Source organism: Eleginops maclovinus, chromosome 10, assembly GCF_036324505.1.
Source record: "Eleginops maclovinus isolate JMC-PN-2008 ecotype Puerto Natales chromosome 10, JC_Emac_rtc_rv5, whole genome shotgun sequence".
NCBI classification, from domain to species: Eukaryota; Metazoa; Chordata; class Actinopteri; order Perciformes; family Eleginopidae; genus Eleginops; species Eleginops maclovinus.
The window spans coordinates 14,601,762-14,628,831 of NC_086358.1; the positions used below are offsets into that span (position 1 = coordinate 14,601,762).

The window sequence follows — 27,070 nt, forward strand, 5'->3', positions numbered from 1 at the left end:
AGACAATTTATTGTAATAAAACCATAGCTTGTCTGAGATATTCACATACAGAATATCTAACATATGTCATCATTATATTTCTATATTTACCTCATCAATCTTTTTGATTATTAATAGTATTTTTACTATTGCTTTCAAATTGGAAAAACACTTTAAAAAATCTAACTTTTACTTTTGATATTTTTAAAATAAAGCAGGACTTTGTTTTTTTCACACTTTTTTTCCAAAGCAGAACAACTTTCCCCCCCCCATATATCCCCCATATATTTGCATAGCACAACATTTGTATACGAACAATGGATCACATGACTGCTTTAATGGGTCAAGTGTTGCTCTAAGTGATGAACTCCTACAGAATATTTACCCAACCCCGTATTTTCTCAGCGTTTTAGTGTCTTTCTGCTCGTGGTTCTTGGTTAAACTTCATCACTTTATTTATTTAAACAATGTGTTCACTCCCCGCAGACATACACATTTAGCACACAGCAGACAATCATCTGTTTGGTACACAACTACAAATGAATGCTTATGGTGTGCCTCATTTGATAGATGTATGGATTTGAAGCAGCTTGTTATAGTAAGCTGCTAAAAGGCGAAAATGTGATGTTTTATAACTATTTTTCTGTTTGTTTTCATTCAGGTAACTACAGTCCGTGCGTTTGAAACACATAGCCTTTCTGAGACCTTCATGCTATTGTTTAGTATTCACTTTCAAGAATGATCCAAAGCCCAGAATTTTTGACAGCGATATTGCGGTATAAACTGGCTTTAACCTTGTAGGATAGACTCTGAAAATCGGACTGTGGAAAATTGGTAAACAACTTCACAAAAGGAGAAGATTAGAGGCCAAAGCCTTAGAGAACTATGATATTCCCTCACAGTCGCAAAAACTGTTGCCAACACCTGAATCCAATCATATGTGATCATATATGATTATTAGCACCTGTGAGTGCACCCCCTTCCTTACACACAAACATACACGCACACACGCACGCACGCGCACACACACACACACACACACACACACACACACACACACACACACACACACACACACACACACACACACACACACACACACACACACACACAAAAGCTGTAATACTAGCAGACAATATGTTTTCATGCACAATCAGCACATATTTTTCAGAAAGTATCCCAACTTTTGGCATAATATTGGAACAACAAACGTTTTTATGATGGATTAGTCAGCCATTCAGACATTTGGAGATTTGATATTGGTATTTCAGCCAAGTCCTTGCAACACAACCATTAATAAAAATGCTGAGAGCTGTAATGTTGTGGCCTGGCAATACATTGCTTTTGAGAATGCTCAATATATCTGGTGCTGTATGTTTTTTATTTCAGCTATTAAGTAAATAATAAACACCAGTTTCATTAGCTGGCTCATCCAACACTGACTTTTTGGTGCTTAGGAGGTAAACCCCATTATTCTTTTTATTTTGACAAGCTCTCACAGTCAGAGGTGCTGGCAGCATGCTACTCTTTTGACTAAACAGACTCAAAATCCAGTCCATTTGTCAAACCAGCATTCCATCACTTCGCCAACATTGCTAATGACTTCAGGTTGTTCTGTTGGCAAACTAAAGAATGAAAAAAATAAACATCCATTTCGCCCACATCAATTGATGCCTGAAGCTGTTTTTACAGTCTATTGTGCGTAATAAATTGTTTTGGAAACAGATTGGGCATGAATCACCACTTCCAGCTAGTCCTCAATGTTCCATGTTTACAGTAGACCTCATGAAGAAACCTATATAATACAATATCATTTCCTGATAGTGTTGAATTTCTAATAATATGGTTCAAATACGCATTAGCTTTGCTGTGTAATGTTTTTTTTCTTGCCAAACCTAAAATGAGCTCAGAAAGTATGATGTAATAAGTATTAAATAGCCAGCATTCGTAGCCCATCTACATCATCAACATTCTAAGGGGTGTGAGACACCATGCCTAAATAAACTATAAAAAGAAATGCTCTTTAGAATCAGTAGTCTGACGTGTTAGTATTTTACTTCATGTACTTTAATTGAACAAACAGTTCACATTGTGGCTTAACTTTAAAAATGTAATATCATTTATCTTTTGATATTCCAGTAAAGATGCTCAGTGTTACTTACTTACTTATAAGCTTTGGCTCCACACAAGCTGCTCTAATTCGGTCCTTGGCTGCACCAGCCAAAGTAAAACAAACCATTAGTCTTGTCTATTGGTTTCTATCTGTCAGTCAGCTGGGCAGCAGATACTATCTCAGTGGCACTGATGGGTACAAAATGTGGAGCGAATTATCATAACATGAAGCTACAAAAACTCAAGAATGATTTCAATACATTTTGGAAATAACATTTACTTTTAATGGTTTGACATCTTAAATAGGCCTCTTTGTTAATCTTTCATTAGCCCTATACCAACTTTTATTTTCCCATCTCTCCTTCCTATTTTCAACCCCTGCTTGTCCTCAGGACAGTAGCAGAGATAAGGGGCTCCCACAGTCTAGTAAGATCCAAGTGAACGGAGGTTCACAGGGGGTCACGCTGTCAAACACAAGAGACTGATGGAGGGCCCTAATCCTGCCAGTGTCAAGAAGACGGATCAAATGAAAACACTCACACGGTCACACAAGCATACATATTTGGAATCTTGAAAACATGCACATTAAATATACATTAAATAGGTTTTTTCTTGTATTTTTACAAAACTTACTCTTCACATACATATATACAGTATATACCATGTCTTATTCATGTTTTTTCCTATCTTATTAATTGACACACACACACATACACACACACACACACACACACACACACACACACACACACACACACACACACACACACACACACACACAAACACACACACAGTTCTAGACTGACAGAAACAGGTTGTCGACAGGGTGAGGGGAGATGTGACTCATGTCCAGCTCATTTATCTGCAATCCGTGGTGTGTATGACTGACTGAGAGTTCACATACTGCTGAGTTTCTCACACAAACACTCTTGCAGATTTACAAATGAAAAGGAAAGCAGAAATGTTTACATGCACCCATACATTACTACTTCTGTGTTAAACATTTAGCAACATATTGGAAAAAATCATGGTAGCCCTAGAAAATACAGTTAAGCATCAGAGTCTGTTGAAGGATAAAGTGCTATTGTAGTGTATCTTATTACAAATCCAATGAGAAGACCAATACCAACATTGTTGAGTCCGTCTCCAGTCTATTGATTTCCCTACCCTGTTTGTGGCACTCAAACAGATGCCTATTTGTAACACAGTTCTTTATAACCTGGTCTCAGATAAATAGTTTCATTATTATAAAGTGATTATGCAATAAGCTAGGCATCATAATTTAGTAGATGATACTTCAACTCAAGTAAACGTGTATTTTCCAGTCAGTATTTACAGCAGCAGGAAAGTGTGTTTGGGATTGACTGTTGTGTGTTGATGCTAATGGCTCATTGATGTGTTTTGAATAGGTTTTTGACAACAATGGAGCTCTATGGCACAGAAGAGTGTGACCAAGCTAGTTTGCTAACTGTCGATAAAACCAGCATAAATACACATATTGAATTAAAAACTGAGAACAAATACCCAAGATATTTTAGCTATTGTTGCTGGCTATAAAGTTATACTGCTGGCTACAGTGGTTTACCATTCAGCTCTACAAATAATAATAATAATAATAATAATCTCCTTGTTTGGCTCTTTCTTTAATGCACATAAGACCCATTAACACTCATTATCTCTTTCAGTGAGACACATTCACAAACACACTCTCACTGACGTATGTTTTTACTGCACATACACACACATGCACACACTCTAATTTATACTGACACACAGATGGCCCCTGCTCTGACCACAAATGCAGTGTAACCTCTGCTCCCTGCGGTGCGGCCAGAGCTCAGACTGCCAGTAAAAGCGAGAGGATGCTTCATGGCTCAACAATTTGCTGGGTAAATGGAAAGGGTTTGGTGTGTGACCTCAAACACTCTGCTCTCTGACTCTCCTGCTCTATTTTACTTTTGTCTGTTTTCTTTCACTTTGTCCACTGCTAGTTTTTGAAGCCTTCACTTCCAACACATCTGAATCTTCTCCTGGCATCTCTTCTTTCTTTATTTTATTCACATCCAGTCAGTTTATTATTTCTTTTTATCAGTTTTCTTCCTTCTCTGTTGCTTCAAGGTTAGTGGAAACATAATGCAGTGTGCGAAAAAGACTGTCAAATTATTTTGTAGCATCCAGAGAACAATAACGTGTTGATATACTACATTTTTGCCAATTCATTTTTTTCTTTCTGGCTATGAAAGACATCAGCGGAAGTACAAAACAAGTACTTCGGCTTTCTCTAAGTTCCACTCTTTATCTCAGTTTTTCCCTCTTTCTTCTCTAAAAGCCCTTATCTCTAAATCTTGCCGTCTTATTTTCTGTCTCCTATTGATGGAGGTCCGATCCTTTTCCCCTCCTGTCTGAGAGGTCAGGAGCAAAGTGAGGACACACGAGGAAAAATAACCTCAGCTCACAAATATGAGCAGTATGAAGAAAACTGAATTTCTGTAAAGTGTGGTTCAGTGGGTTTAATGGGTAACGGATATGCTAAAATTGAGTCCAAATTTTGGTTTAGCCAAAAAGGTTTTAATGGTATTAGAGACATTACGTCATGGGGAAGTGGCTTTTTTCCTGCACAGATAAAAAATAAGTAATGAGAAATTGAATAATCGTATTTCAGTCTATCCAAATATGGTTAATCTACATGCAGTCATCCACACACAATTGCCGCTGCTGCTTAATTTCTCAGACGTAATAAGAAGGAAGGGCTCCACACAAACCATACAAAAAAATAATTGCACAATCTCTCAGCCATAGTGTTTGCTTAGAGAAAATACTAGCTTGTGTTTTTGAAATATGGCTCTGAAATTTCATATTGTGTTTCAGTACAGTGAGAAAACCTCAAGAGGTGTGAGAGTCTGCATAGCCAATATCAAATCCAGTCCCTCTATCACCTCAAAGTTAAAGAAAGTACATCCAGGTGGATTTGGGTGTGTAGCATTAACATGCACACGCATACACAGTCATAAAAACAGGGAAGAAAAAAATACTTTTCAGATTGGAAAAGACAGGCAGGGATCAGGGGTGTAGAGGGAAAGGGTTAGGGTTAACTTTCCTCTAAAAGGTGTCAAAAAAGGAACTAAATTGGGTGTCAGAAAGCGCTAAGGAGCTGAAATAAGTCAGGGTCCCGACTCTCATGTGGGTGGGTGCTCGCTTTATATTTTACAGACAATGTCCCTTTAAAAGCCCCACGTCTGGAAAGTCCATTAGATGTGCATATAAAATTTCCCCTGTGATTAATAGTTGATGAGGCAGGGTTGGTTGGAGGGTACTACCAACATGTGGCCTGCAGGGCTCCTCCTCTGCAATCTCACATTACACTCCATAAACTTGCCACTCTTTCCCACCTATACGTTTAAAAAGGAGGAGGGCTCCCTTGTCAAGAATGCCTTAGAAGAGTTGTGAAAACAGCCAGCCCGAGAAGGGGAGTCATGCAGTTGCGGATGCAGCTCTCCCGCCGAGCCACAAGCCAGTCAGATCAGTCAGGGAGAGAGGGTGTGTGAGAGCAAGACAGAGGGAAAGTGTGTGAGAGTGTGTCAGGACCAGAGGCTCCAAAGGACGTCACGCATACTCTCAGAGAGAGAGAGGAAAACGCGCTGTCACGGGAAAGGCGTCTATCCTCAAGCGCTTTTTGGTTGTGGAAGAGACACTGACAGAAGTGAGTATTCCTGAGGTGGATGAAGTGAGAAGATGATGATAGTCGGCTGAAGTGGATGTTTCTCAAAACAGACAGAGATACAGATATCCAGTCGTAACTTCCTTTCTGAGGGGATTTCCAACTCTCCCACAAGGAAAAGACTTGCAATAATAAACAAGATTGTGTGAAGTGTTTTTGCATCACCATGGATCAGCCCGGCAGCAGCTGCATGCGGAGCGCCCACCCTAGCAGCCCCATCTGGGGTTGCATGAGGAATCCACACTCAGGGGTCCCAGGAGCCAATCTGCAGTCGCCCTACCAGCAGGCCCCTTTCTCCCTCCACCAGAAGCCTGACTTCCTGGCCTACACAGACTTCTCCAGCTCCTGCCTGGTGCCGACCGCGCCGCACGCAGCCTACCCCCGCGATGACAGACTGTACCAAGACCAGGGGGGTTACCAGAGAGCTGACTGGCAGTTCAACCACTGTGAGACACGGGTGAGAGCGCCCGAAGCCTGCCCAGCCATCGTCGCACCTGTAGCAGTTGTTGGAGGTGGAGGGCATGAGCTGGACAATGCAGGGGGAGACAGGCTTCCAGGGGCCTTGCCCGGATGCCTGGATGGAGAATACTCACCCCAGAGCGTGGCTTCAGCCGACTCTGACAAGAAGAGTTCCAATAAGAGGAAGAGAGATGTCACAGGTGAGTCACCGAGATGGATGGATGGCAGCTGGGTTTTATAGGGAAAGATGAGCATCCAGAACCAAATCACAGGAGGCGTAGAAAAGGAAAACGTACATTTGGGAGGATTTAAAATTATTCCACATTCTTCTTCCTTTCCACCGTACATTTGTGTATATGGTAGTGGAAATTTAAATAAATGATGTGGAGGAAACAAGGAAATGTGCCAGGGAAGCAGCAAAAAGTGATAGTGAACCCATGATCCCAAACCTTATTTTGACAAACCTGTACAAACCAAAAGGCCATGCCATTGTTGTTGTGTAGCAAATGTTGAGTATGTCAAGGTTAAGAATTTATTTCCTGCCCTGCATCACAGCTGGCAGTGACACAAATTCTCTGTATTTCTAAAACCAATCAGCCTTAAAGCAGCACTCTCACCCCATCGCAATGTAAAAGGTGAGTAGGTGACAGGACTTTTGTGTTCAAGACACACATTTTAAGTAGCAGTTGCATCCTCTTATTGTTCAAAGGCTGAAATGATTAATGGGGCGTGAACGTTTCATTGCGCTCCTGTATCCGTTGGAAATAAACCATTGTTTAGTAACAGTAAGGCCTCTTTCAAAATGATGGTACAAAATGACATCAGGCTTCTGTGGAAGAAAAGGAGTTTAAGACATCACAGGTGCCTCACACTGTTTTCTATGTATTATACTTTCAGTCTTAAGTAAATATTTCTCAAAAGTAAATTAGTGAAATAAATTAAGAAAAGATCCTGCTGCTTTTTGTGAATCAATAATAAATTAAACCTTGAACCCTTGATCAATCGAAGAAAAAATAAGTTGATCATAAAATAGTACTTTCAGAAATGTTCAGCTGCTCCAGCAAACACTAGTGAGCCAAAATATATATAATCATATTACACACTTATCTAGCAATTCCCTCTGCTAAAAGTCCTTTTTGTTAGACAATGATGATTATATCTCTAAATGCTTAGGGCTATGTTATAAGCATTCAAATGGTATCATTGTATGCTTTTGGATTATAGTGCAATTTATTCCCCCGATCATATTTCACAGTTGCTAATAGGAAGCAAAAGAAACCGATATCCTTGACGAACTAATTCCTAAAAGTTTCACACGTAACACTAACTACGAGCGTGACAGACTAAAGTAAATGTTTATTCTCAAACTAAATCTAATGGTGTAAAACTTTTAATGTGTAGAATGACAGAATGAAATTAAACCAGGTCCAACACTTCTGGAATGTTCACATTTTATCTGTGAAAACTAAGAAAAGTCTCCGCCTGTTGACCTTGTTTCCATCACAAAGATGATGATGTATGCAGTGACACTGGTATTTGCACCTCTACACCTAATAAGAAAAACCTTTACAAAAAATTCTGGGGATTTGAGAAATGTGTCAAACTTTTGAACTATGCAGAATTGTTTTTGGGGAAAAAATTTAAATAACATTTGTCCGTGGTTTAGTATTTACTTATCTTAATGTTTAAACCAGTGAGTGTGAGTGGAGTCTTCTTCTCCATCCTACAGTAACACTTCAGATTTTGTAATCAAATGCTTCATTTTGATTATATTGTTTTGTCCAAAAGTAACAGACCATATCTGATTATAAAGACCATGAATAATTATTTGGAAAAACGACATGACCAATGTCTGCAGCAGCCTAATTGAAGGGGGTGGTGGGGGTGTACTGACCCCCTCCCTTTCTTACCTTATTGTAACCTCCACTCACTACACTGAAAACATGCCAGACCACGTCTGGTAAAATCACTTTCCCTGTGAGCCCACTTTTTACATTCTTATCCATTGACATTTTCCTGTCGTTAAGCCGTAACACAATCTCCCACTGAGTGCATGCAACATGTCTGACCACTACATCAGATCTTGGTTTTAGAAAAGAGCCATTCAGTCATGTATTGACTAGCTGGTAGCAGAGCATATATTAGGAAAAGGCCCTAAAGGCTTTTGCATTGCAGACAGAGCTGCTATACAGTCTGCTTTTGTCTGTGTATATTTATAAATATATGTTTCCAAAACCGTAAACTTGTCTTGATATTGACTTCAATCCAAAAACTGACTTGTATAATAATATAATACAGCTCAATACGTAACTATACTAAATTGGCTAAAGATTTGATGACAAAAACATCTAACATTTTTTTTCTTTTTTTTTTTTACCCCATCCAAACATTTATCAATAATATTGAGACTTTTTATTATTCTTCTATTTGTCTCTAAATATATCAATATAACAATACAACATAATTTCCCATTTGTATCACACATATAGACAAAATATATTGTATGAAGCATTTAAGAACTGTTTGTACAAATAACTCATGGGTGTGTTCAAAATTCTTAATAAATGTGTTCAAAAGTCATTAAAAATATATTCTGATGTTGTGAAGAATACAATTCCCATCTATATACCTATTAAAACAACTTTTAAAGTACTATTATTAATAGATTTCTTCTTTCTAATGAAAATTCAGTTTACCAATACAAGTTACTAACTCATTGTAAAATCCTGGCTCCTATTTTAACATACTCACTCACGCCTGTTATTTCCACCAGTTTTTTTTGTTAGTTGTTGTTGTTGTTGTTGTTAAAAACAATCCCAGAGTTTAACTAGCTTTAATTCAGTGTTAATGAAGACAAACTACTTTTGCACCATCCACCCAAAAAGGCACCAAATGTTTGCCTGTGGGACCCTGCTGGGTGCAGAAGCCTTCTCCCTGCTAGTTTATGGTCTCTGGCTGTGCAGGATATTTATTGGGGGCCTGTTTAGTGGGAACCAGTGTGTGCCCGGCCAGGTGTTCAGTCTAACGAAACCTGCTTGACACAGCTCCAGACCTGACGCGGCAAGTCAGCCTCGACGCACTCTGGGTAGCGCGTCATTAATGACACTTAAACAACAATAAGACGTTTTTTTGGCATGACACAGTGGTACGCCTGCACACACATCAGACGTTTGCACACATGTGCACACATGTGCCCACTCACATCTGGCCCAGGTACAGCGGTCCATATTCTGGCCTGCTTCTCTGGCAACCATCAAGCAGAACTTCTCACTTTGACAAATTAGAACCATTTTCTAGAGATTACATCAGCCGCTAGTGTCGCTACCAATGCACAATTATTACCCAAAACTCTTTTCCTTTAATACGCAAGAGAGGTTTTTACTGAAAGTTAAATCAGCCGGGTTTCATTTATATTTATCCTGGTAAATGAGGTTTAAAATTTGATGATTTCCTAGGAAATATAAAGACAGGGAAACCAATAAATCTTAGCAATAAACTTTGACTTTTGTCTTATGAGAGCCTGGATAATCACTGAAACTGATGTCAGCGTTTCGTTCAGACCACATTTACTGCTCGACCCGTACAACTGACCGCCAAATTCATAGAGATATCTCAGGCTTTGTCCTGATGTATATGCTGTCATGTTGAGATGAGTTAATGTGAATTCCCCCCCGAGAGCTCAGGAGGAAATCTCAAGACACACACACACATACACACGTAGCAGTCCGACCTGGACACATCCGCACCTTTGTTCTTTTGTTAGAGGCTTTAACGATGTTCCGCTGCATTCCTCTCCTAACTCAGTCCCTCTGTGGCTTGTCTGGTGGGCCCTGCCCTGTGCCGATATGCTCTCACACACCATGAATGAACATTTAACTCGATGAATTCTTACTTAAATTTGTAAACAAAAGGCTAAATGCACAATTAGAGTAATGTGAATGCACACACGGTGTACACATGATACAGGTGAATGAACTTATGAGTTCAGGTCAGGGTGGTCTCTTTTAAAGTGCTGGTTTTGGTGTTTACTATATGAGGGGCCTCCCACTTAAGAGTCTTAGGAGTTAGGGTTTGTTGGTCGGAAAGGTCCTTAAAGTCTGTTTAATAGTCAACAACAGAATGGTCACAAAAGGACTAGAGGGCTAATTCAAATCAGATTAGCTAGGAACGAATGAAAATAGATGGAAGTGTTCAAGTGGTGGAATCACCACGGGACAAACAGGGTCCCTGTCACCTTATGAAGACGCTAGGATGAAAATATACCATATCTATTTTTAAACCTGTTTGAATTTTCCTCCTATTCAAGACTTGAGGAGAAAATTCTGAAAAAATATGCATTTAAAATGATGCCTACAATACTTTGTCAGTATACATGAGCGGGCCAAAAGACAATTTTCTCTAACGGCAAATACAAAATTATGCCCCCCCCCCCCAGATATCCAGGATTCAAGTTTTAAGGTGGACTCCAGCTGCAAGGCCCGGAAAGAGCGCACAGCATTCACTAAGGAGCAGCTGAGGGAGCTGGAAGCAGAGTTCACCCACCACAACTACCTGACCAGGCTGCGCCGCTACGAGATCGCAGTCAACCTGGACCTAACAGAGAGACAGGTAAACAGCCTTTCCCTCACTCACCATATAAACATCATAATATATGTAGGAAATTAATACCTTAGAGTGGTTTTAAGTTACAATTACTGACAGCCATAGAAAAAAAAAAGTTTCTAAAAGGTGAATATCTTAGTTAGTTATTAGCTACCAGTTACTGTTTTACTACAACTGCTGTCATACTTTTAGTTCTTTATTTCTAGTTGCAAAACTAGAAAAATGTTTTTACCAAAAAGAAACACAGAAAAATAAAAGGACTTAATCATTCAAATGGCTTTATTTCCATGGATATAAAAGACATACATGTAAAAACAACTAATATATCTACTGCTAGGTTATCATCACTTCTTTAAAGTCCATCCTTTTCTAAATTTCTCTCCTTCCAATATATAATAATAATCCAGATGCCTGCACATAGATGCATTAAAATAAAATTGAGTCTTTTTTTTCCACAATACTTTTCATCATGTGGTCGTAGCAGAACGACATGCAGCTTTAAAGAGTGGGCGGCAGTTGCAGACTAGATGAAATCGGGTGAACATGTGTCGATGCTGCTGGATCAAACCCCAGTCTGCCTGTCAGGCCCCAGTGTCCCAGCTCCTCCTAATGAGGCCACGGTGCCACAGTGACCACACATACTGCCGTCTGCTCCCTAAATCTATTTCCCAGACCTCTTGAACACACACACATACAGAAACACACACTCACACAGCCCGGTTCCATCCTCACTGAGAGCTCCCACTGCAACTCGTCGGCTTTTCCAGCTCATCCTACAGGCTTTGGCATTCCACTGTGCTTTCAATCAGCCTAGATGAGCCGAAACACTGAGACAAAGAGGCTCAATTATGTGGGAACAGATTCATTTGGATTCTGGAGTATCCTATACACACATGACATGATCTTAGTTTATTGTCACAGTCCTGTAAAACACATACAGTAAAAAAGAGAGCTTGGAGTTTAGAGTCAATAGACTTTAGATTATATGTATATATTCTACATTGTATTTTCTGAAGAGAAATCCCATCAAAAGACCAACATCATACAAACAACATGTTTATCTTAAGCCTCATGTCTTTTAATCCTCTGTGACAAGCTCCATTAATGTCAAACACTTCAAAAGCACTTCAGAAAACACTTCAGAAAATAGGGGAATAAGGGGTATTGTGCGTGATTAAAAAAAAGAATAGAATCACATTAGCTTATATGTAATACCCATCATCCACCAGTTAATACTCAGTAAAAAACATTCAACATCAGCCTAAGTATGCCATTAGCACCGACTTTTATTTTGACATTGTGTCAGGATCATATAAATGTTTCATATTAATATAGAATAGCTTTCCTGGGAGTTATACACTTCAGTTGAGGCATTTATGAAATAAAAAAGAATGTTCCAAATCAGGGAGTTAGCAAGTGTTTTTCTGTCTTATTTCTCCTGTAATTTCAGGAAGTGTGTGTTTTTGCTGCTATTCTTGGCCGGACTGTTTGAGCATGATATCATTGCCATTTCAGAGCAGTGCAGTGACACAGATGAGCACTATCCACACCGTAAGCTCACATCCTGTGTAGGCTTACATCCTGATAGTTGACTTTTCTGACCCGCTGTCTATACGATACTCTCTGCCTGCATTTGCAGAGATCTTTGAGCCAGAACAGAAAGCTTTGTACTGACAATTCATGCTCCTTGCAAGGCCAACGCCAAACTGGGCCAATTTCTATTCTGCTCTGGGAGATTTGTGGGGGATTATTTGTCTATTTTTCTGCTGACCCTGCTGTAAATTTAGCTACAAATTGCAAAAAAGAGAGAAAAGACACAGGGATTCTGTTACTAGTTCAAAAATCTGTGGATAGAAAAAAAACATTTTTCACTGTGTCAGTGTAAGTGTTATCTAGTACAGACAGTTATTGTTTTAACTCCGTACACTGGGTACTTAATGTGTAGTAAATGTGTGCTATATTATTGTATTATTTAAAAATTATAGTCTCAATTAATTTCTAATTGTATCAGTCTATAATTACAGACAAAGACTGTAAGTCACACTATTTTTATTCTGTTGTGTATATACTATATATTGTGAACATAGCTGCTACTAATCGCAACCCACTGCTGACATATTTGCCGGGTAATTGACTTTTATTTTTCTTCTAAAGTTTGTATTTTAATTTCTAAATTCTTGTTATGGTTTTGTATATTACTGCTATTAATTATTGATGATTTTTTTCGCTACTCTTTTGTATTTATGTATGTCTTTGTGCTGCTGCAACAACCATAAACTCCCCTCTGGAGATCAAAAAGCCTCTCCTTTTATTATAGATTGTCAGAAATAGTGAGGGAAAAAACTAGAAAATCTGTCAATGTTCATATTTGAGAGATCAAAAGCAGGGAAATATTTATAATTGTGATTTTAAAATATTTATAGTGAATAGAGTATTATGTTTCTCTAAGACAAATTTACCTCATAACTTTGTTGGTGTATGCTGGTCACGTAAGACCTTGTAACACAATCTGTCAAAATGTCAAAATCAAGAACCAATTTTCAATTCAACGCATATTCTAATAAAGCATTTTCTAATAAAGCATTTTCTTTGTTTTTGTACAACAGGTGAAAGTGTGGTTTCAGAACAGGAGGATGAAGTGGAAGAGAGTGAAGGGGGGACAGTCGTCCCCGCCCAACGACCTGGAAAATGACGACATAGACTCGGCGGCCTCGCCCAGCTCTGAATGAACAAAGCTGACGACATTATGAAAAAAAGAGTTGTCATAGAGAGACTTTGGGTCAACTGGACACTAATACAGCAAAACGAAACCGTCACTCGATTCTGTGGAAAGCTGCAGGAATCAAACAAGACTCTTAATAATTCCCAGGAAGAAATCACAGAGCATCTACTTTGCTGTTGTAAATAGTTGAATATGTCCATAATGAACTGCATTTTGATACATTATTGATAAATTCTCTGTTCAAGAGGACACCTTTTGATTCATTAAATATTAAAAATGATACTTATGGTCATTGTAGATCGGTGACAAAGTCCAGACAGAAGCTTTAAAGCCAGTGATGACATATCAGACCGTGATGTGATTGTGTTTGAGGGCATCCCCTGTGCTTCCAATAGTGTAATCATGGCCTTTGACGCTTGACTACAACCACCTGGGAAAACTCAGACTGCACAAGTGTTGCCAAGCCATAAGTGCCTCAGAATCAGATTTTTTTTTTTTAACATTTGTCAGTTTTCTTTTTTCCTAGAGAAAAGTGTTTTTTTTTTTTTTTATCTGTCAAGCTTCCTTTTTTTTACTATTCGTTTTTATACATGTTGAATGTTATTGATAAAACACAGATGTTGCCTGTTTCTGCAAATAGAATAAATCATCTGTTTCAAAATGAGAAAATATCTTGATAATTTCTTCCATCAGCAGCAATTGAGTTATGATCGGACAGTAGGTACATCTATATTCTTGACTAATGGTTTTATCATGTGTAGATCGTTGGGTCAGATATTACAATTGCTAAGAAAATAGTAACTGAGGAGAAGTTTGCTCACATTAGCTTTTGATGTTGGCAGCTGGCTTAAAAGGTAATAAATTGTCTGTGTGTGTGTGTGTGTGTGTTTTGCCTGTACCGTGTGTATAAGATATTGCCTGTCGTTTTCAGCATGCAGTATTTTCACATGGTTCCAGCAGCCGCTCATATCTCAGATTTCTTTGGAGCGATTGACCCTTGTCTATTGTTGTGCTCACTAGCTGTTTCCTGGTTGGAAATAACAGCCAACCAATTAGATCTTTGTGGACGCAATTAAAAGTTTTAGCATCTTTCAGCTCGTTGTTTTCAGCAGAAGCAGAGCGCTGTTTTGAAAATTAAAACACAGCTAAAAGTGGGACTGTGGGTAAAGGATTGGGTTAATATTGGACTGACAGTCCAATAACTGGAAACACAACTCAAATGCTGATCAGGGTTTTTTCAAGAAAAATCTGACATTAATCCCATATTTATTTGGAGCTCCGTAAAAACAAAGTTTTCTGATGGTCTATTTGACACGATTTGCATATATGTGGAATATTTATAACGTGTGTGACAAACTTAAATATTTTTTTCTGCGATCAATATCGCATTTTGGTATAAGTGCAAACAGCGAAAGTAAGAGAGCGCAGTGCCAATGTGACCCGGTTTAGGCGAAACCCTGCTTATGTTGCTCTATCTTTGGTCAATATGTCATAAGGTTTACCAAAATGTTTAAAATATCAACTTCATAGACAGGCTGTTATGATTCAAGCTTGAGGCCTGAAAAAAAGAGTACTGCTTTAAGCTCATTTCTAATAACTTCTATAGCTTGTGTAGACTGAGAGTGACGTATCAATGACATTGCATGTTGCTTCTTTGCAAGTCTAAAATAGCAGCCGAGTAAAAACAAATATCATCCATTAACATGAACTTGATTTCAGACTAAATAAATGGGGAAACCAATCAGCATATACTTTAATTTCTCCTTTTTTACGTGCAAAAGGCAGATATTTATCTCTGGCTTGCATATGCCAAGTGTGAAATTTTAATACGCATCACAAAATATTGATTTCAAACCACAATACAGTAGAAGTTACTTTAAAAGGAGCACCAGGTACACTGATAAAGACCAAATTAAATTTAAATAAATGTATTATATAATAAAATAAGCTTTATTGATGTGTATTGATGGAGCCAGCTGGCTTAAAAAGGTGGCTGTCTCTACTCCTAAAGGCCAAAACCATGTATGTGTGTGCACCTCAGGGCATTGGTTATGTGGTTCCAGGTCACACACTTTGGTAAAATCTTTCTGTCTGGGGGTTGGAGCCAAAAAATCTTATCAGTATGGATTAAGCAGCTCTAATGTGTAATATGCGTGGTTATTGAGAACACCTTGCAACAGAGCCAGCTTTACACAAACTCCCTTCCGATGATGGCATGGTTATCTTCATTAATATCTCACACGGAGGCCGGTAATCCCTGAGGTCAGATCAAAATCAGCTCTCATCAACGCCCCAACTAGATCTTGTCTATAGCCCCATAATCCTTAAGAATGTTTTCATAGTGGCAAGTGGTCTCCTGCAGACCCCCGCAGATCAGGCTCTGATTGGTCTGAGGTGACCTGACAAGCACTGACAGAGCTATAAGTAGATTTGAGTATGTGTGTGTTTGAATAGGAACATTCATTTGTGCACACCATCACTGTCATTCCAGTCAGCTCACAAAGGGCCATTAACCTGACAAGGTGGAGTCAAGCTCCAAAAACTAAAGTATTTGGCCCCCGCACACTATTTTCAACGGAAGCATCTGGATGGGGCCAATTTGATCTCAACCTGAGTGGAACCTAGACAAACCCACGCACGGGGCCCCCAGGACCAGAAGAAGAAGAAAAAGGAAAAAAAAAAGAAGCTTGCTGGCTGACCACTTGCGTATGATGGAAAAGGGAAATAATAGGTGGGTATGGGTGAAAAGACGGCTTCTCAAGTACAGGATGTTGTTGTAGCAGGTAGCCAGTCATCCAATTTCCTGCTTCCCAAAGAAAACAAGAGCCTGAGCATAGGAGTCCCCAGACTTACAATGGTGGGCCTATACTCAGACTCCGGCCAACCAAACAAAGCCTTCAGAGGTTACTGCCCTTTCTGCTGGTCTGCAGGGACCGGGGTTGGCGGGAGGATGGGCTGGTTGTTCCACGCACACACACAGAGTCGGGGTCAAGTGTTACTGTACGTCTGACCTCACCGGGCCCCTGCTGCAGCTGCTGGTGGTGGAATAACTCCAAGTCGTTCCTGTGCCCGTTTCCCCCCTCACTCAACCTGTATTAAGGTCTATTATTGTATTAGTGGTAATAGTAGTCAAAATAAACCATGTCCAACTGTAATGATAGTATTAATATCAGCAGTGTAAACTAATGAAACTGGAATGTTGTTCTTCCTCCATAGAGGTTCCTTTTAAAGGCACACGGGTGGCCAAATTAATGGATTAGATTTAATTGGTGGTATTGTGATTGTGGGATGTTCGATCATGCCAAAACACCCAAGAGAATATAGGTTTCCTTTTCACTTTTCTTACCCCACCAATAGCTGTGATCACCTCATTCTATTTATATTTATTTAGGCTGAGTGTCTATAAAGTGCTTTTTTCTGACCGCCATCCTCTTTTTTCAGTTGTTCCCAATGCGTATGCCGCCTACGTAAGAAGGATCTGCAACGGTGCCACTTTCCAACTTTTGTGTGCGGCATCGGTTTGAGTGCTTCTGATTTTTTGCAAGAAAAAACACAAACACTTTATGGACACAGGATACATTCATTTAGAAATAGAAGTACAATTTGAGGTTGAACACATATCTGTGGCAGTCACCAAAAATAAGTATGGATGCAATCCCGGTAATATCTCCCGAGCTGTGATTATAAAAGCAGATTCAGCTGCAGGAAACATTCTTGAAATAACTCCTTCTTTCAATACAAACTTCTCTGTGGGCAAAGAGCAATAAGAAAACATTTGTCAGAGTTGGAAGCTGTTGGAGACATAACCCTCACCACTCAACAGTCATATTCTTTTTAACATGCTTTCAGCATAAGGTAAACTAATTATGAGAGAATTCAACCAAATGCTCAATACAAGCAAGCAGCACATAATGTCACCAGCACAACGCTAAATATCGCATTTGTGGACATTACACGAGCAGCTGTGCTTCACTGTTTCCATTTTTAAAACCTTTCCAGTTGTGAACCATTCATGGTACAGTATTTATGTTAAATGTGGTATGCCTACAGTTGACCTAAAATCATTCAAAAACCATTGTGGGTGACATCAGATTTTATATATACCGTTTGTTACTATAATGTAATGAAAAATATATAATCCCACATCACTATATGCCTTATTAGCACAAAAAGGTAAGGTTAAATTGTTACGGAATGCCTTCTTGAAAAGAAAATGTAGCAGAGCAAAGTCTGTAAATAGATAGGACTAAATAATAAGCAGTTAATAGGAAATCTAAAATGCTCCTTCTGTTAAAACACATTTGAGTACTTTCAGTAATACTTCTTTTATTAAAGTAAAAAAAAAATCAGATGTAAATTGCTATTTTAACATAAGCTTACTCTACAGTTTTATTAGTACAGAATCCTTAGTTTGTGCATCTTTTTATTCAAATAAAGAAGTGCTTTATGTACACAAAAGATGAGACCTTTTTAATACTCTTAACTAGAAAAAATAAATTGCCTTAAAGTTCTGTTTGCATGCTGCAAGTATCACCAGCTTCACTTGATTATTTATTTTCTGTACATCTTGTACACATTCACCTGCTCTCCCACCATTCCATTTATTTTGAAAGCCCCATGCTCTGCTTAGGCTCTGGCTGCCCTTGGCGGAAAAGAAAATATCTTGATGGATAGCCGGAGGTGTGAAGGTCAGCTCTACAAGAGGCGACCGTAGAAATTAAAGCATGTCCCTCTCCTACTGGGGCCCTTGTGCTCTGCTCCGTGAGCTCCATCTGCACACTGTTATTATGGTCGGAGACGGCAGCCCGGCGGTCACTTCAAAGACTCTGACAGGCTGATATGGAAGGCCACTGCTGTGAAAACGGGAGATAGTGAAAGTTAAGATAACATCATTATAGGATAATATTGTTGGGGGGCGGGGTGTCTAAAGGAGCAATGAGAGCCTACTTGCTTGGGAGTGTGTGATTGTGAATTCTGACTATGCTTAGGTGTGTTTTTTAAGTCATCCGACACAAACTTGGGAATTCTCAACCGGGAAGTCTTTAGACCCTACCCACTGGTAAATTCTCATCTTCTGTCCTGACCATGTCCTTCTCAACTCCTGTCGGCTGCAAAAGACAAACGTACGCTGGGTTTTCTCAAGCTAAAAGGACCCAGGAGCAACTTAATGTAACAAGTCTGTTCCCCTGTCTTCCTCTGCTATGCTCTCCTCTCAGTAATCCTGCATCCAGTTACTGGGAGCAGTGGACATACACATCCTCTCTTTCTTTTCATTCCTTTTGTTATTTTAGGCCACCTGCAAATCCATTTCTCTGTTTTAGCCGCTCTTTTTTGTAGCATCTGTTCTCAGCCCTGCACACATGCAAGGCAGAAACAGCAAAGAAAGGCAGGAGGAAATATGGGATGTCTTCCGCACATCCTCCCTAGACGGCTGTTGTGTTGAAAGGGGCATACAAGGAACGCGTGTTTGCATGTGTGCCATGTCAGAGTGAGCATGTTTGCATGTGTGTGAGCTTGCGTGTCAGTCTCTGTACCTATGGGTGAGTAAACAAGCTTGACTGTAGTCAGTCAGAGTTAGTCAGCGTTGGACCCTCATGCATCCCTCCTCTGCTCATCCTCCCCCAAGCCTCTTGTCTCCGGTGATTAGCGACTCCTGCAGGAGTAATAAATCTTCAATTTCCATTGCACAATCACTCAAGACAGGCCAAAGTTGAGGAGCTGCAAAACATTAAATTATCTCGGACTTCCTGCAAAGGCTCCTTTTTGGATGTTGCGTTCCAAGCAAAGTGGATACCAGAACCTGAAGCCATGGGACCCTGGTCTATGGCTCCCTCTGGTTGGTACTTGTGAGCTGCTGTGTCCTGCTTGGTGTGGAGCCAGGAAATCCAGCAGCAGTTTGACTCTGCAAATCATCACACAGAGGACCACTCAATCACTCTGTTGGCTGAGCAAAATGAACATAGAGGGCCTTGTTCACCAGAAAGCACACGGCAAGTACACACAGCGTGAAAGCTGGAGAGTGAAGCTTCACTCTCTGATTTAAAGACATCAACAAAACCAGAGAAAAACAATCATACATCGCAGTGTGTCCACATTAGTGTGTCTGACACTGCAGGGTTTATTTCGGCTTTAAGGAAGAAGTCGTCATTCCCTGAGCACAAACAGATTTATCAGTGACAGTGGTTTGCAAAAAAGTCTTCACCTTGACTGAAGTCAAGTAAACTAAAACTACTATTTCGAAATAGTTAAAAAATATATTGAATTCTAGAAGAACCGACCCTGAAGTCTAGCTACCTTAAGCCAATGACTAGAAGCTGGACCCAGAAGGTAGTCATTCCCAATAGACCCCCAAGTTGAAATGCCCAAATTGACAGCAGAAATAAACATGTTCCCAGCCTTGTGCAAAAAATAGTTTGGCTCAATAACTAATTCCCGTGTTCATGACTGTACAGGAATACAATTTTATATAACGCACCCATTTAAATTTAAGTGACATTTTTGAGTGACAGGACAGGCAGGATGTGGACAGGATTTAGCCGGAGTAGCCGCTGCCACAACAGCAATGGCTGGAGCCACCCAGAATGGCCCTAAAGAAAACTATAGTTAATGTCACATAGACTACCTACATATTTTATAAAGCTTATGATTATTTATGTCAATCCAACTGAAATGTTCCCGAAAGACGATAGCATTTGATGCTTCTTTATAAAGGCTTAACATTTTCCAGGTCCCAGTAGTTGCCCAGAAGCTTTACAGAAAAGTGGGACATTTGTGCACAATTTGTGAAGGTTATGTTTCAGAACATTACTGAAATGCTTTTCCTATCATAGAAGAATAAAATCTTGATTGAGCCTTATTTATGAGCAGCAATGGGTAGCAGTCCTTACCACTTGCTCTGTTGAACAGAGTGCCTGTTCTCATGGTAAGGCAATGCCGTACCTAGAACGTATAACCCTCTGGTCTGCACAACAGGCCTCACAATCAGACCAGATCTTCATTCACCCAACTACCTTGCAGGTCTCTGTCCAAACAGCCTCGGCTTCAGGAGGGCTGTGGAAATGGTCTTTGAGGCACTGGCACCAGGCAGCAGAGGAATCATCCATCAACACAAGGGTTTCCAGAGTGAACAGGGATCAGACTGCTGTCATAAAGGTGTCTTGGCAGCCAGACAGCCAAACCTATAAGACAACAAAGACACCCATGTCTTTTGACTGGAAGGATCCAATGTGAGTCTGGCTTCTGGTGTCTGGTTGCACAGTAGGTTCTGAAGAATAAGTCTACTGTGAGGATTAAAGACCCAGGTAAGGTTTTTGATGAAAATCTACACACTTTAATCCAGTTGACATGTATAACTTAACCTTGTACTACAAAATAGCAATAGATCAATTCATTGTTTTGGCCTTCAACTATTTCTCCTTTTAGAGTTGATGAAGACCAAAAACAGAGCTCAAAGTAGACTGAATATTGGACTTACATTTGTTGGGTGGACAGACACAAGACTCCAATTGAAATCCAATGTTACATTGTGACTTCCACCTATGAAACTGTTTGCTAACACATTCCCCACAACAACCTTAGAAAGTGACTATATGCAGTTGTTTTCCACCTGTACCAATTCCCCCAAATGGCAAAGCATCAATTAATAAGGCTTTAATATCAGATACTTAGGTAACGATAGCAAAAACATATTGACTGGTCTACAAAACTCTCTTTTGTATTAGATAAATTGAACTCAAAAGAAATAAGCTTAACATTGTATTATTATTTATTTATATAGTCTCTTCAGGTTTTTCTGCAAAGTTGCTGTTGTTTCATTGAAAAAGTATATTTTATACTGTACAAATGTTGTAAAATCACTATACGGAAGTACAATAAACTATACAGTATGTGCATGAACTATTTTCACATCGTTCATATTGTCAGAAGCAAGATTTGATTTCCAAAGAGCTTTTTGTGTTAGCATGAAAGGGCAGAAGTTTAACACTCAATGGCTGATCAATAAACAGCAGGCTCAGCATCAGCCACACCTTTACTACCCCTGAACAAATTCCAGGGATTTGGGTTTCCATGCAAAGCCTGAGACGCAAGATGGCAGAGGATTTCAAGTACAGGTGTTGTCATAAAAAGAATGACAATGTTCCAATATTGAGTAGCCTGTATGAGGAAATGCCATCAAAAAAGGGAAAAGGGCCTAGTAGCAGCAACACCAGCAGGTCACACTTTGCGTTTAAACAAGCTGATATTTGTAAATGTTTGAGTTTCCATGTCCAGAGAAGTCAAGTCATGGGAACAATTTGGTAAAGCAGTTTAACAAAACTGCTTTATAATGTACTAGATTCAAATTGTGGCCTGTTTTCATCAAATGGCAAAATGGAAATGGTTCAAATGTGAACAAAAGATAAATCTGAGTTTTGGTTTTAGGTTGGACAAAACATGTGTTGGCATCAATTACATTGGTGACCACATGTAAATGCTATACTAATTGTCCTATAGTGTAACATTTCTCAACCATCTGGATCTCACGCAGAACAAAATTCTACAAAAATATTTGCAAATAGTTTTTCATTCAGGTCTGCAGACGATTTCCCTACATGAACATGCTACCACACAGTGAGCCCAGCTCCATTTGATAATATACAGACTCTCCAGTTCTGTCCTCTCTGTATTTTAATGACCTGTGGGGGGACTGTGAGGCAAGAGTGTGACTGTTCACCTGTGCCAGCACACTCGGCCTGGCCTGCATCCAAACCAGCTTTGAGCAGAACCAGAAATGGGCTCAGAACATCGTGAACCAGGATTCTTTAAATCTCCTCATCCGTCCAATCCATCCATCTATCCTGCTACCATCCCTCCAGCCACCCCAACTCTCCAACTCCCATTGGCCCTGAAGTCTGGGCTGTACAAGACTCTAGCGTGACAATGTGTGTATGTGTTTGTCTACATTGTGTGTGCGTGTACCTGCATGGATATCAACTTGTGTATGCATTGCGTCCCTGCAGGTATATTTGTGCATGTGTGTAGTGTACGGTGTCAAGGAGCCTGGCGTTTGTTATTCTCTCTACAGTCACACTGTCTTTCATCAGGCCCCGTCCAGCAGCCCACAGACTCTCAGTATACAGTTTCATAGTCTAGGGCCCCCGTCTGCTGTAGCACGTGGGTGGATGATTTCTAACACATGGGAACCTTGGGAGCCCACGCAATGCTGGAACAATAGAGAACCTGTCAGAATCAGAGCTCTGGAAGAGGACAAGACTGCAGGCGTAGATGATGTCAGAATCATTCACACCCACCCACACTTCATCCGCCCTTCTTGGTTATCAGTCACAGGGACGCATGCCCACATACAGAAGCATCCACAAGTTCAAAAAGAAAAGTATTGCATGATAATACATACAAATGTAGCTTAAGCTCATACTGTAAAAGTGCAAGAACATGGGATAATATTGAAAGGACCCGTGAACCTGACCCAAAGTTCCAAAAGTTGGATGGGATGGGATGGCAATGTCGGCTGGTAAATCCACTACTTTAATCCAGAACTAAATATTTAAAACTATAGGATGGAACCACATTTGTATAACCTAATGTTTGATGGGTTATGAATCCCATAGATGGTTTTGATGAAATGTATCATGAGCGCTTTGCTGATCCCTTGCCTTTTTATTTATTCACCACCATAAGGTTGAGTCTGTATCCTGGCTAGTATCATATGGATTGGCATGATATGTGCATCAATTTGACATTTGCTGTGATCCCCCAGGTTTCCTCTGAAAAACAATAGACATTCCCTTCATAATCAGCTAAGATGGTTCACATGCCTCTTCAAACATATTTTTAGTGACTGTGTGCCCATATCTCTACAATTAACTTGACATCAGTGTTATTTATGAAAATGAAAGTGATTTCCTCAAATATAAATAAAGTCCAAGGATGTTTAAGCCTGGAATTCCCTTACCTCCTTTTCAGGGTCTTCCACGTCTGCCAGCATGATTTGTGTTTATGTCTGTATACATGGGTAAGTGTATGCACTCATATGTGTGTGCACCCTGTGTGTTCAAAATCCCACTCAAAGCCCTGAGGATTAGCCTTCTCAGAGCAGCCGTTCTCCAGCTGCAGGCCTCTAGCACGGCCAGTGGATAGCAATCTCACTTCCTGTGACACCTCCGCCTCCCTGAAAGTGAGAATCATTAGTCCAGCTTTACGTGGGCTTGTGGATAGTCTGCATGTTAGGAAGTTGGCAGAATGTCTACAGGATTATGTTGGTTTTATGTTGAACATTATTTGTCAAGTCTTTGGGGGCTGGTTTTGTGTAGAGTCTAGCTAATATGCATGGTGTATTTGCAGAACAAGAAAAGGTTTTTGCAGCATAAACAGCAAGTTAATAGCCATTTATTGTAAACCAGGCTTCTGTCTCCACCTCTTGAATCAAAGTATAGACACCGGTTAAATTTCTTTTTTTCGTCTGGAAGCAGATTCAGGAGCGACAACAAAATCCTCCCTGCTTGTCTGCCAGTGCTGGCTAAATACCAGGCAACACAATATGGTTGAAAGGCAAGGAGGGAATGTGGGTATCTTGGGCCATGAGTGGAGTTGCTGACTGTTTGGAGGTTTAGAGTCAGGGAGAGGGAAAACAGAGCGGTTCCCAGCGGTCAACTGGAGTCCGGTGAGGCCACAGCACACGCCAAGCACCGAGAGTGAGGAAAGCAATCCATCACAGGTCCACAGAAGGAAAAGGAGGGGGGTGGCTGCAACACTGGGCCAAACCATAACAGTATGTGTGTGTGTGTGTGTGTGTGTGTGTGTGTGTGTGTGTGTGTGTGTGTGTGTGTGTGTGTGTGTGTGTGTGTGTGTGTGTGTGTGTGTGTGTGTGTGTGTGTATGTGTGTGTGTGTGTGTGTGTGTGTGTGTGTGTGTGTGTGTGTGTGTGTGTGTGTGTGTGTGTGTGTGTGGCCATTGTTAGCTGTTCAGGGTCATTGTGTGTTGCTGGTAGCCTCCACACCCTCTGATTTCAGTGGGAGTCAATACCTTCAGACACTCCCAAGAGGGGGACAGGGGCGACCTATGGGAATGTGCAGTTTTCTATTCATCACAGACACAAACATGCCAAGCAATGGGACTGCCATATTTATAGTAAATGAGAAACAATGTAATAGTAGTATACATTTATTAGCTTTTTTAAACTTGCAATATCTATAATTGATCATATATAAGCTGTTATGGTTTTGAATGATCTTCAATCTAATAGCGTTCTCATTTTATTTCTTTTAGAAGTACCTGTGATGCCTCCAACCCTAATGATAACAAGCGTGATTCGTCATCTTGAAAAGTGCATTATGCCTCTGTGTATAGAGTAAGTAGAATCATTATCTGATTTTATCATCTGCTGAAGATTGAAGTGATACATTTTGGAGTTCCTCAAGGCTGCATCCTTGGCCCCCTCCGTTTTACATTGTGTTAATGGCATATGTTTCATGCATTTCATTAAGCATACATTTTACTTTCATTTCTTTGTATCCAAACTACTATAACAAAAATTATGATATTTTTTGTCTGAACTGGATCAAGTGAAATTAATCAAATTAAGCTACATAAGGTCAGTTAAATGGTAACAGAGCTTGACACATAATGTGATTCTTGTCTTGGTAAAACAACTAAACCGGGGGATTACCTCTATGTTTGTTTGACTGTTTACTCTAGGCCAGGGTAGCCTCCTCCCCACTGACAGCAACACGAGCCATTACTGCAGACCATCTGTGGGCACGGGTCAATGTTGACCTACCGCGCTCCAAACACCATTTAGCTTAATCCAGAGGGAATCAGTCAGACCAGCAGCAACACAAATATGGTCAATAAAAAAGCATACCTGTCTGTACTGTTTAGACTTGATTACCATTCAGACATGTGGCTCCACAAACCTACCACTGAAAATGACATGGCATATTCTGATTTGAGTAATCTGCATTTGTAAACTAATTAATTAGTATTGTCCAAAAACGTATTCCATGCACAAAACAAAGAAATAACAAATACTAATTTGATAAAGAATAAAAAAACTCAAATCTATATTTCCCCTTTTGCATTAAAAGTAAACAATGACTGTTGAATGAATGTTAAAAATACCTTGTCATTATTTTGCTGAGAATTGAAAGTATTTAAACCAAATATCAAAAGCTGATACTTTAAATCAATCTATCAAAAAGCAAGTCCTTTTAAGACAGTGTTAAAGTTGCTTTATATTCTCTGCATTCTACAATACAAATAAATGAAACATCCCTGAACTAGATTATATGTGACCCATTTGCCACCATTTCCATCACCTGATCTTCCCAGACCACACATTTGTCTGCTTCCTTTTTACTTAAATCAGTGCAGAATTACATATACTGGTCAACCCATACTCATTCCAGTCATATTGTACAGTTTGCATTTGACCTAGCTTTCCAGCCCTAGTTGATTCACTAGCCTAACTCCTCTCCTGATAAATGTGCCTGTTCTGACGTCCACCAGGTTCTGACCCTGGTCAACTCTTACATGTCTGCCTGTGTGCCGTGCAGAATGAAAATAGACCCGGTTAAAGAATTACAGGGAGTTTGTTGGTGGGGAAGGTTTTTTAATGTGCCAGTGAGCGATGAAATATGATCCAGGAAGTCCAGTTTGAGTAATAGATCCAGTGTTTTGGCTCATCAGACTCCACTGCACAGCAGTTTATCTTTATCACAATGATTGCCAGATAAACAGTCATTCAGCGTTGAAGCGTTGCATGCTATGCAGAATGTCTTGAGTAGAGTTTACCCTGTCTATTTTCATTTAATCCTTCTCACAGAGCTGTTGTCTGTCAGAGTAGGCCTAATCCCCTGAGACTCCTAGCCTCCTGATCCATTTTCTAAAGAGACTAGGCACCACACAATCATAGCTTTGAAGAAAATCAGTTTGGGACGTGAGTGCTGTAAAATAAGAAATGTATCTGAGGAAGTCTTCAGGAAAGCATGTCGATTTTGTAGCCACAGCTTGGAATTAATCTCTTTAGGCCTCGACACTTCCTACTGTCAGACTGCCCGATTACTATGGGCTTTTAACACCACATCAAAAAGAGTGGCAGATATACCAAATACGTGCTACAATTCTGGGCACCAGCTGGTTTGGAACAACTGCCTGTGTCACTATTCCTTAATCCCACCCTATAGAGGACAGGAACTCTCACAGGGACTACCCTCAACCCTCTAAACACCTGGTGAAGCCAGTGGCCAGAAATGCCACCAACCTGCTATACATCATCATCACCAGCTTTCATGACCCTAAAGCCAGTCTTCATCACTCTGTCCTCTTGCATCATTTAGTTTCCATTGCCTGACTGACTGCAGATCTGTGCACACAAACATTCCTGGACAGGAAAGCTACCCTTACACTGTTAACATTTAGACTTGCCTCTGTCTGAGGGGGAAGTCTCAGCATCCACAAGTGTCGGCTGCCCTGGCTGTAAAC

General features: G+C 40.0%; 1 protein-coding gene across 1 annotated transcript; it reads left to right on the forward strand.

Annotated features, from left to right (window-relative positions):
- Nucleotides 1–5,528: 5,528 nt before the first annotated feature.
- meox1 (mesenchyme homeobox 1) lies at nt 5,529–14,357 on the forward strand. The gene is made up of 3 exons (XM_063893550.1): nt 5,529–6,468; nt 10,704–10,876; nt 13,477–14,357. Exons 1-3 carry the CDS (start codon nt 5,976–5,978, stop codon nt 13,597–13,599), a joined length of 789 nt encoding a protein of 262 aa, XP_063749620.1. The 5' UTR covers nt 5,529–5,975; the 3' UTR covers nt 13,600–14,357.
- The last annotated feature ends 12,713 nt before the right edge of the window (nt 14,358–27,070 follow it).

Coding starts and splice junctions, on each gene's coding strand:
- meox1 (XM_063893550.1), top strand. CDS start 5,976: ATGGATCAGCCCGGCAGCAGCTGCATGCGGAGCGCCCACCCTAGCAGC. Junction 6,469..10,703: donor GAGGAAGAGAGATGTCACAG/GTGAGTCACCGA, acceptor CCCCCCCCCCAG/ATATCCAGGATTCAAGTTTT. Junction 10,877..13,476: donor TGGACCTAACAGAGAGACAG/GTAAACAGCCTT, acceptor TTTGTACAACAG/GTGAAAGTGTGGTTTCAGAA.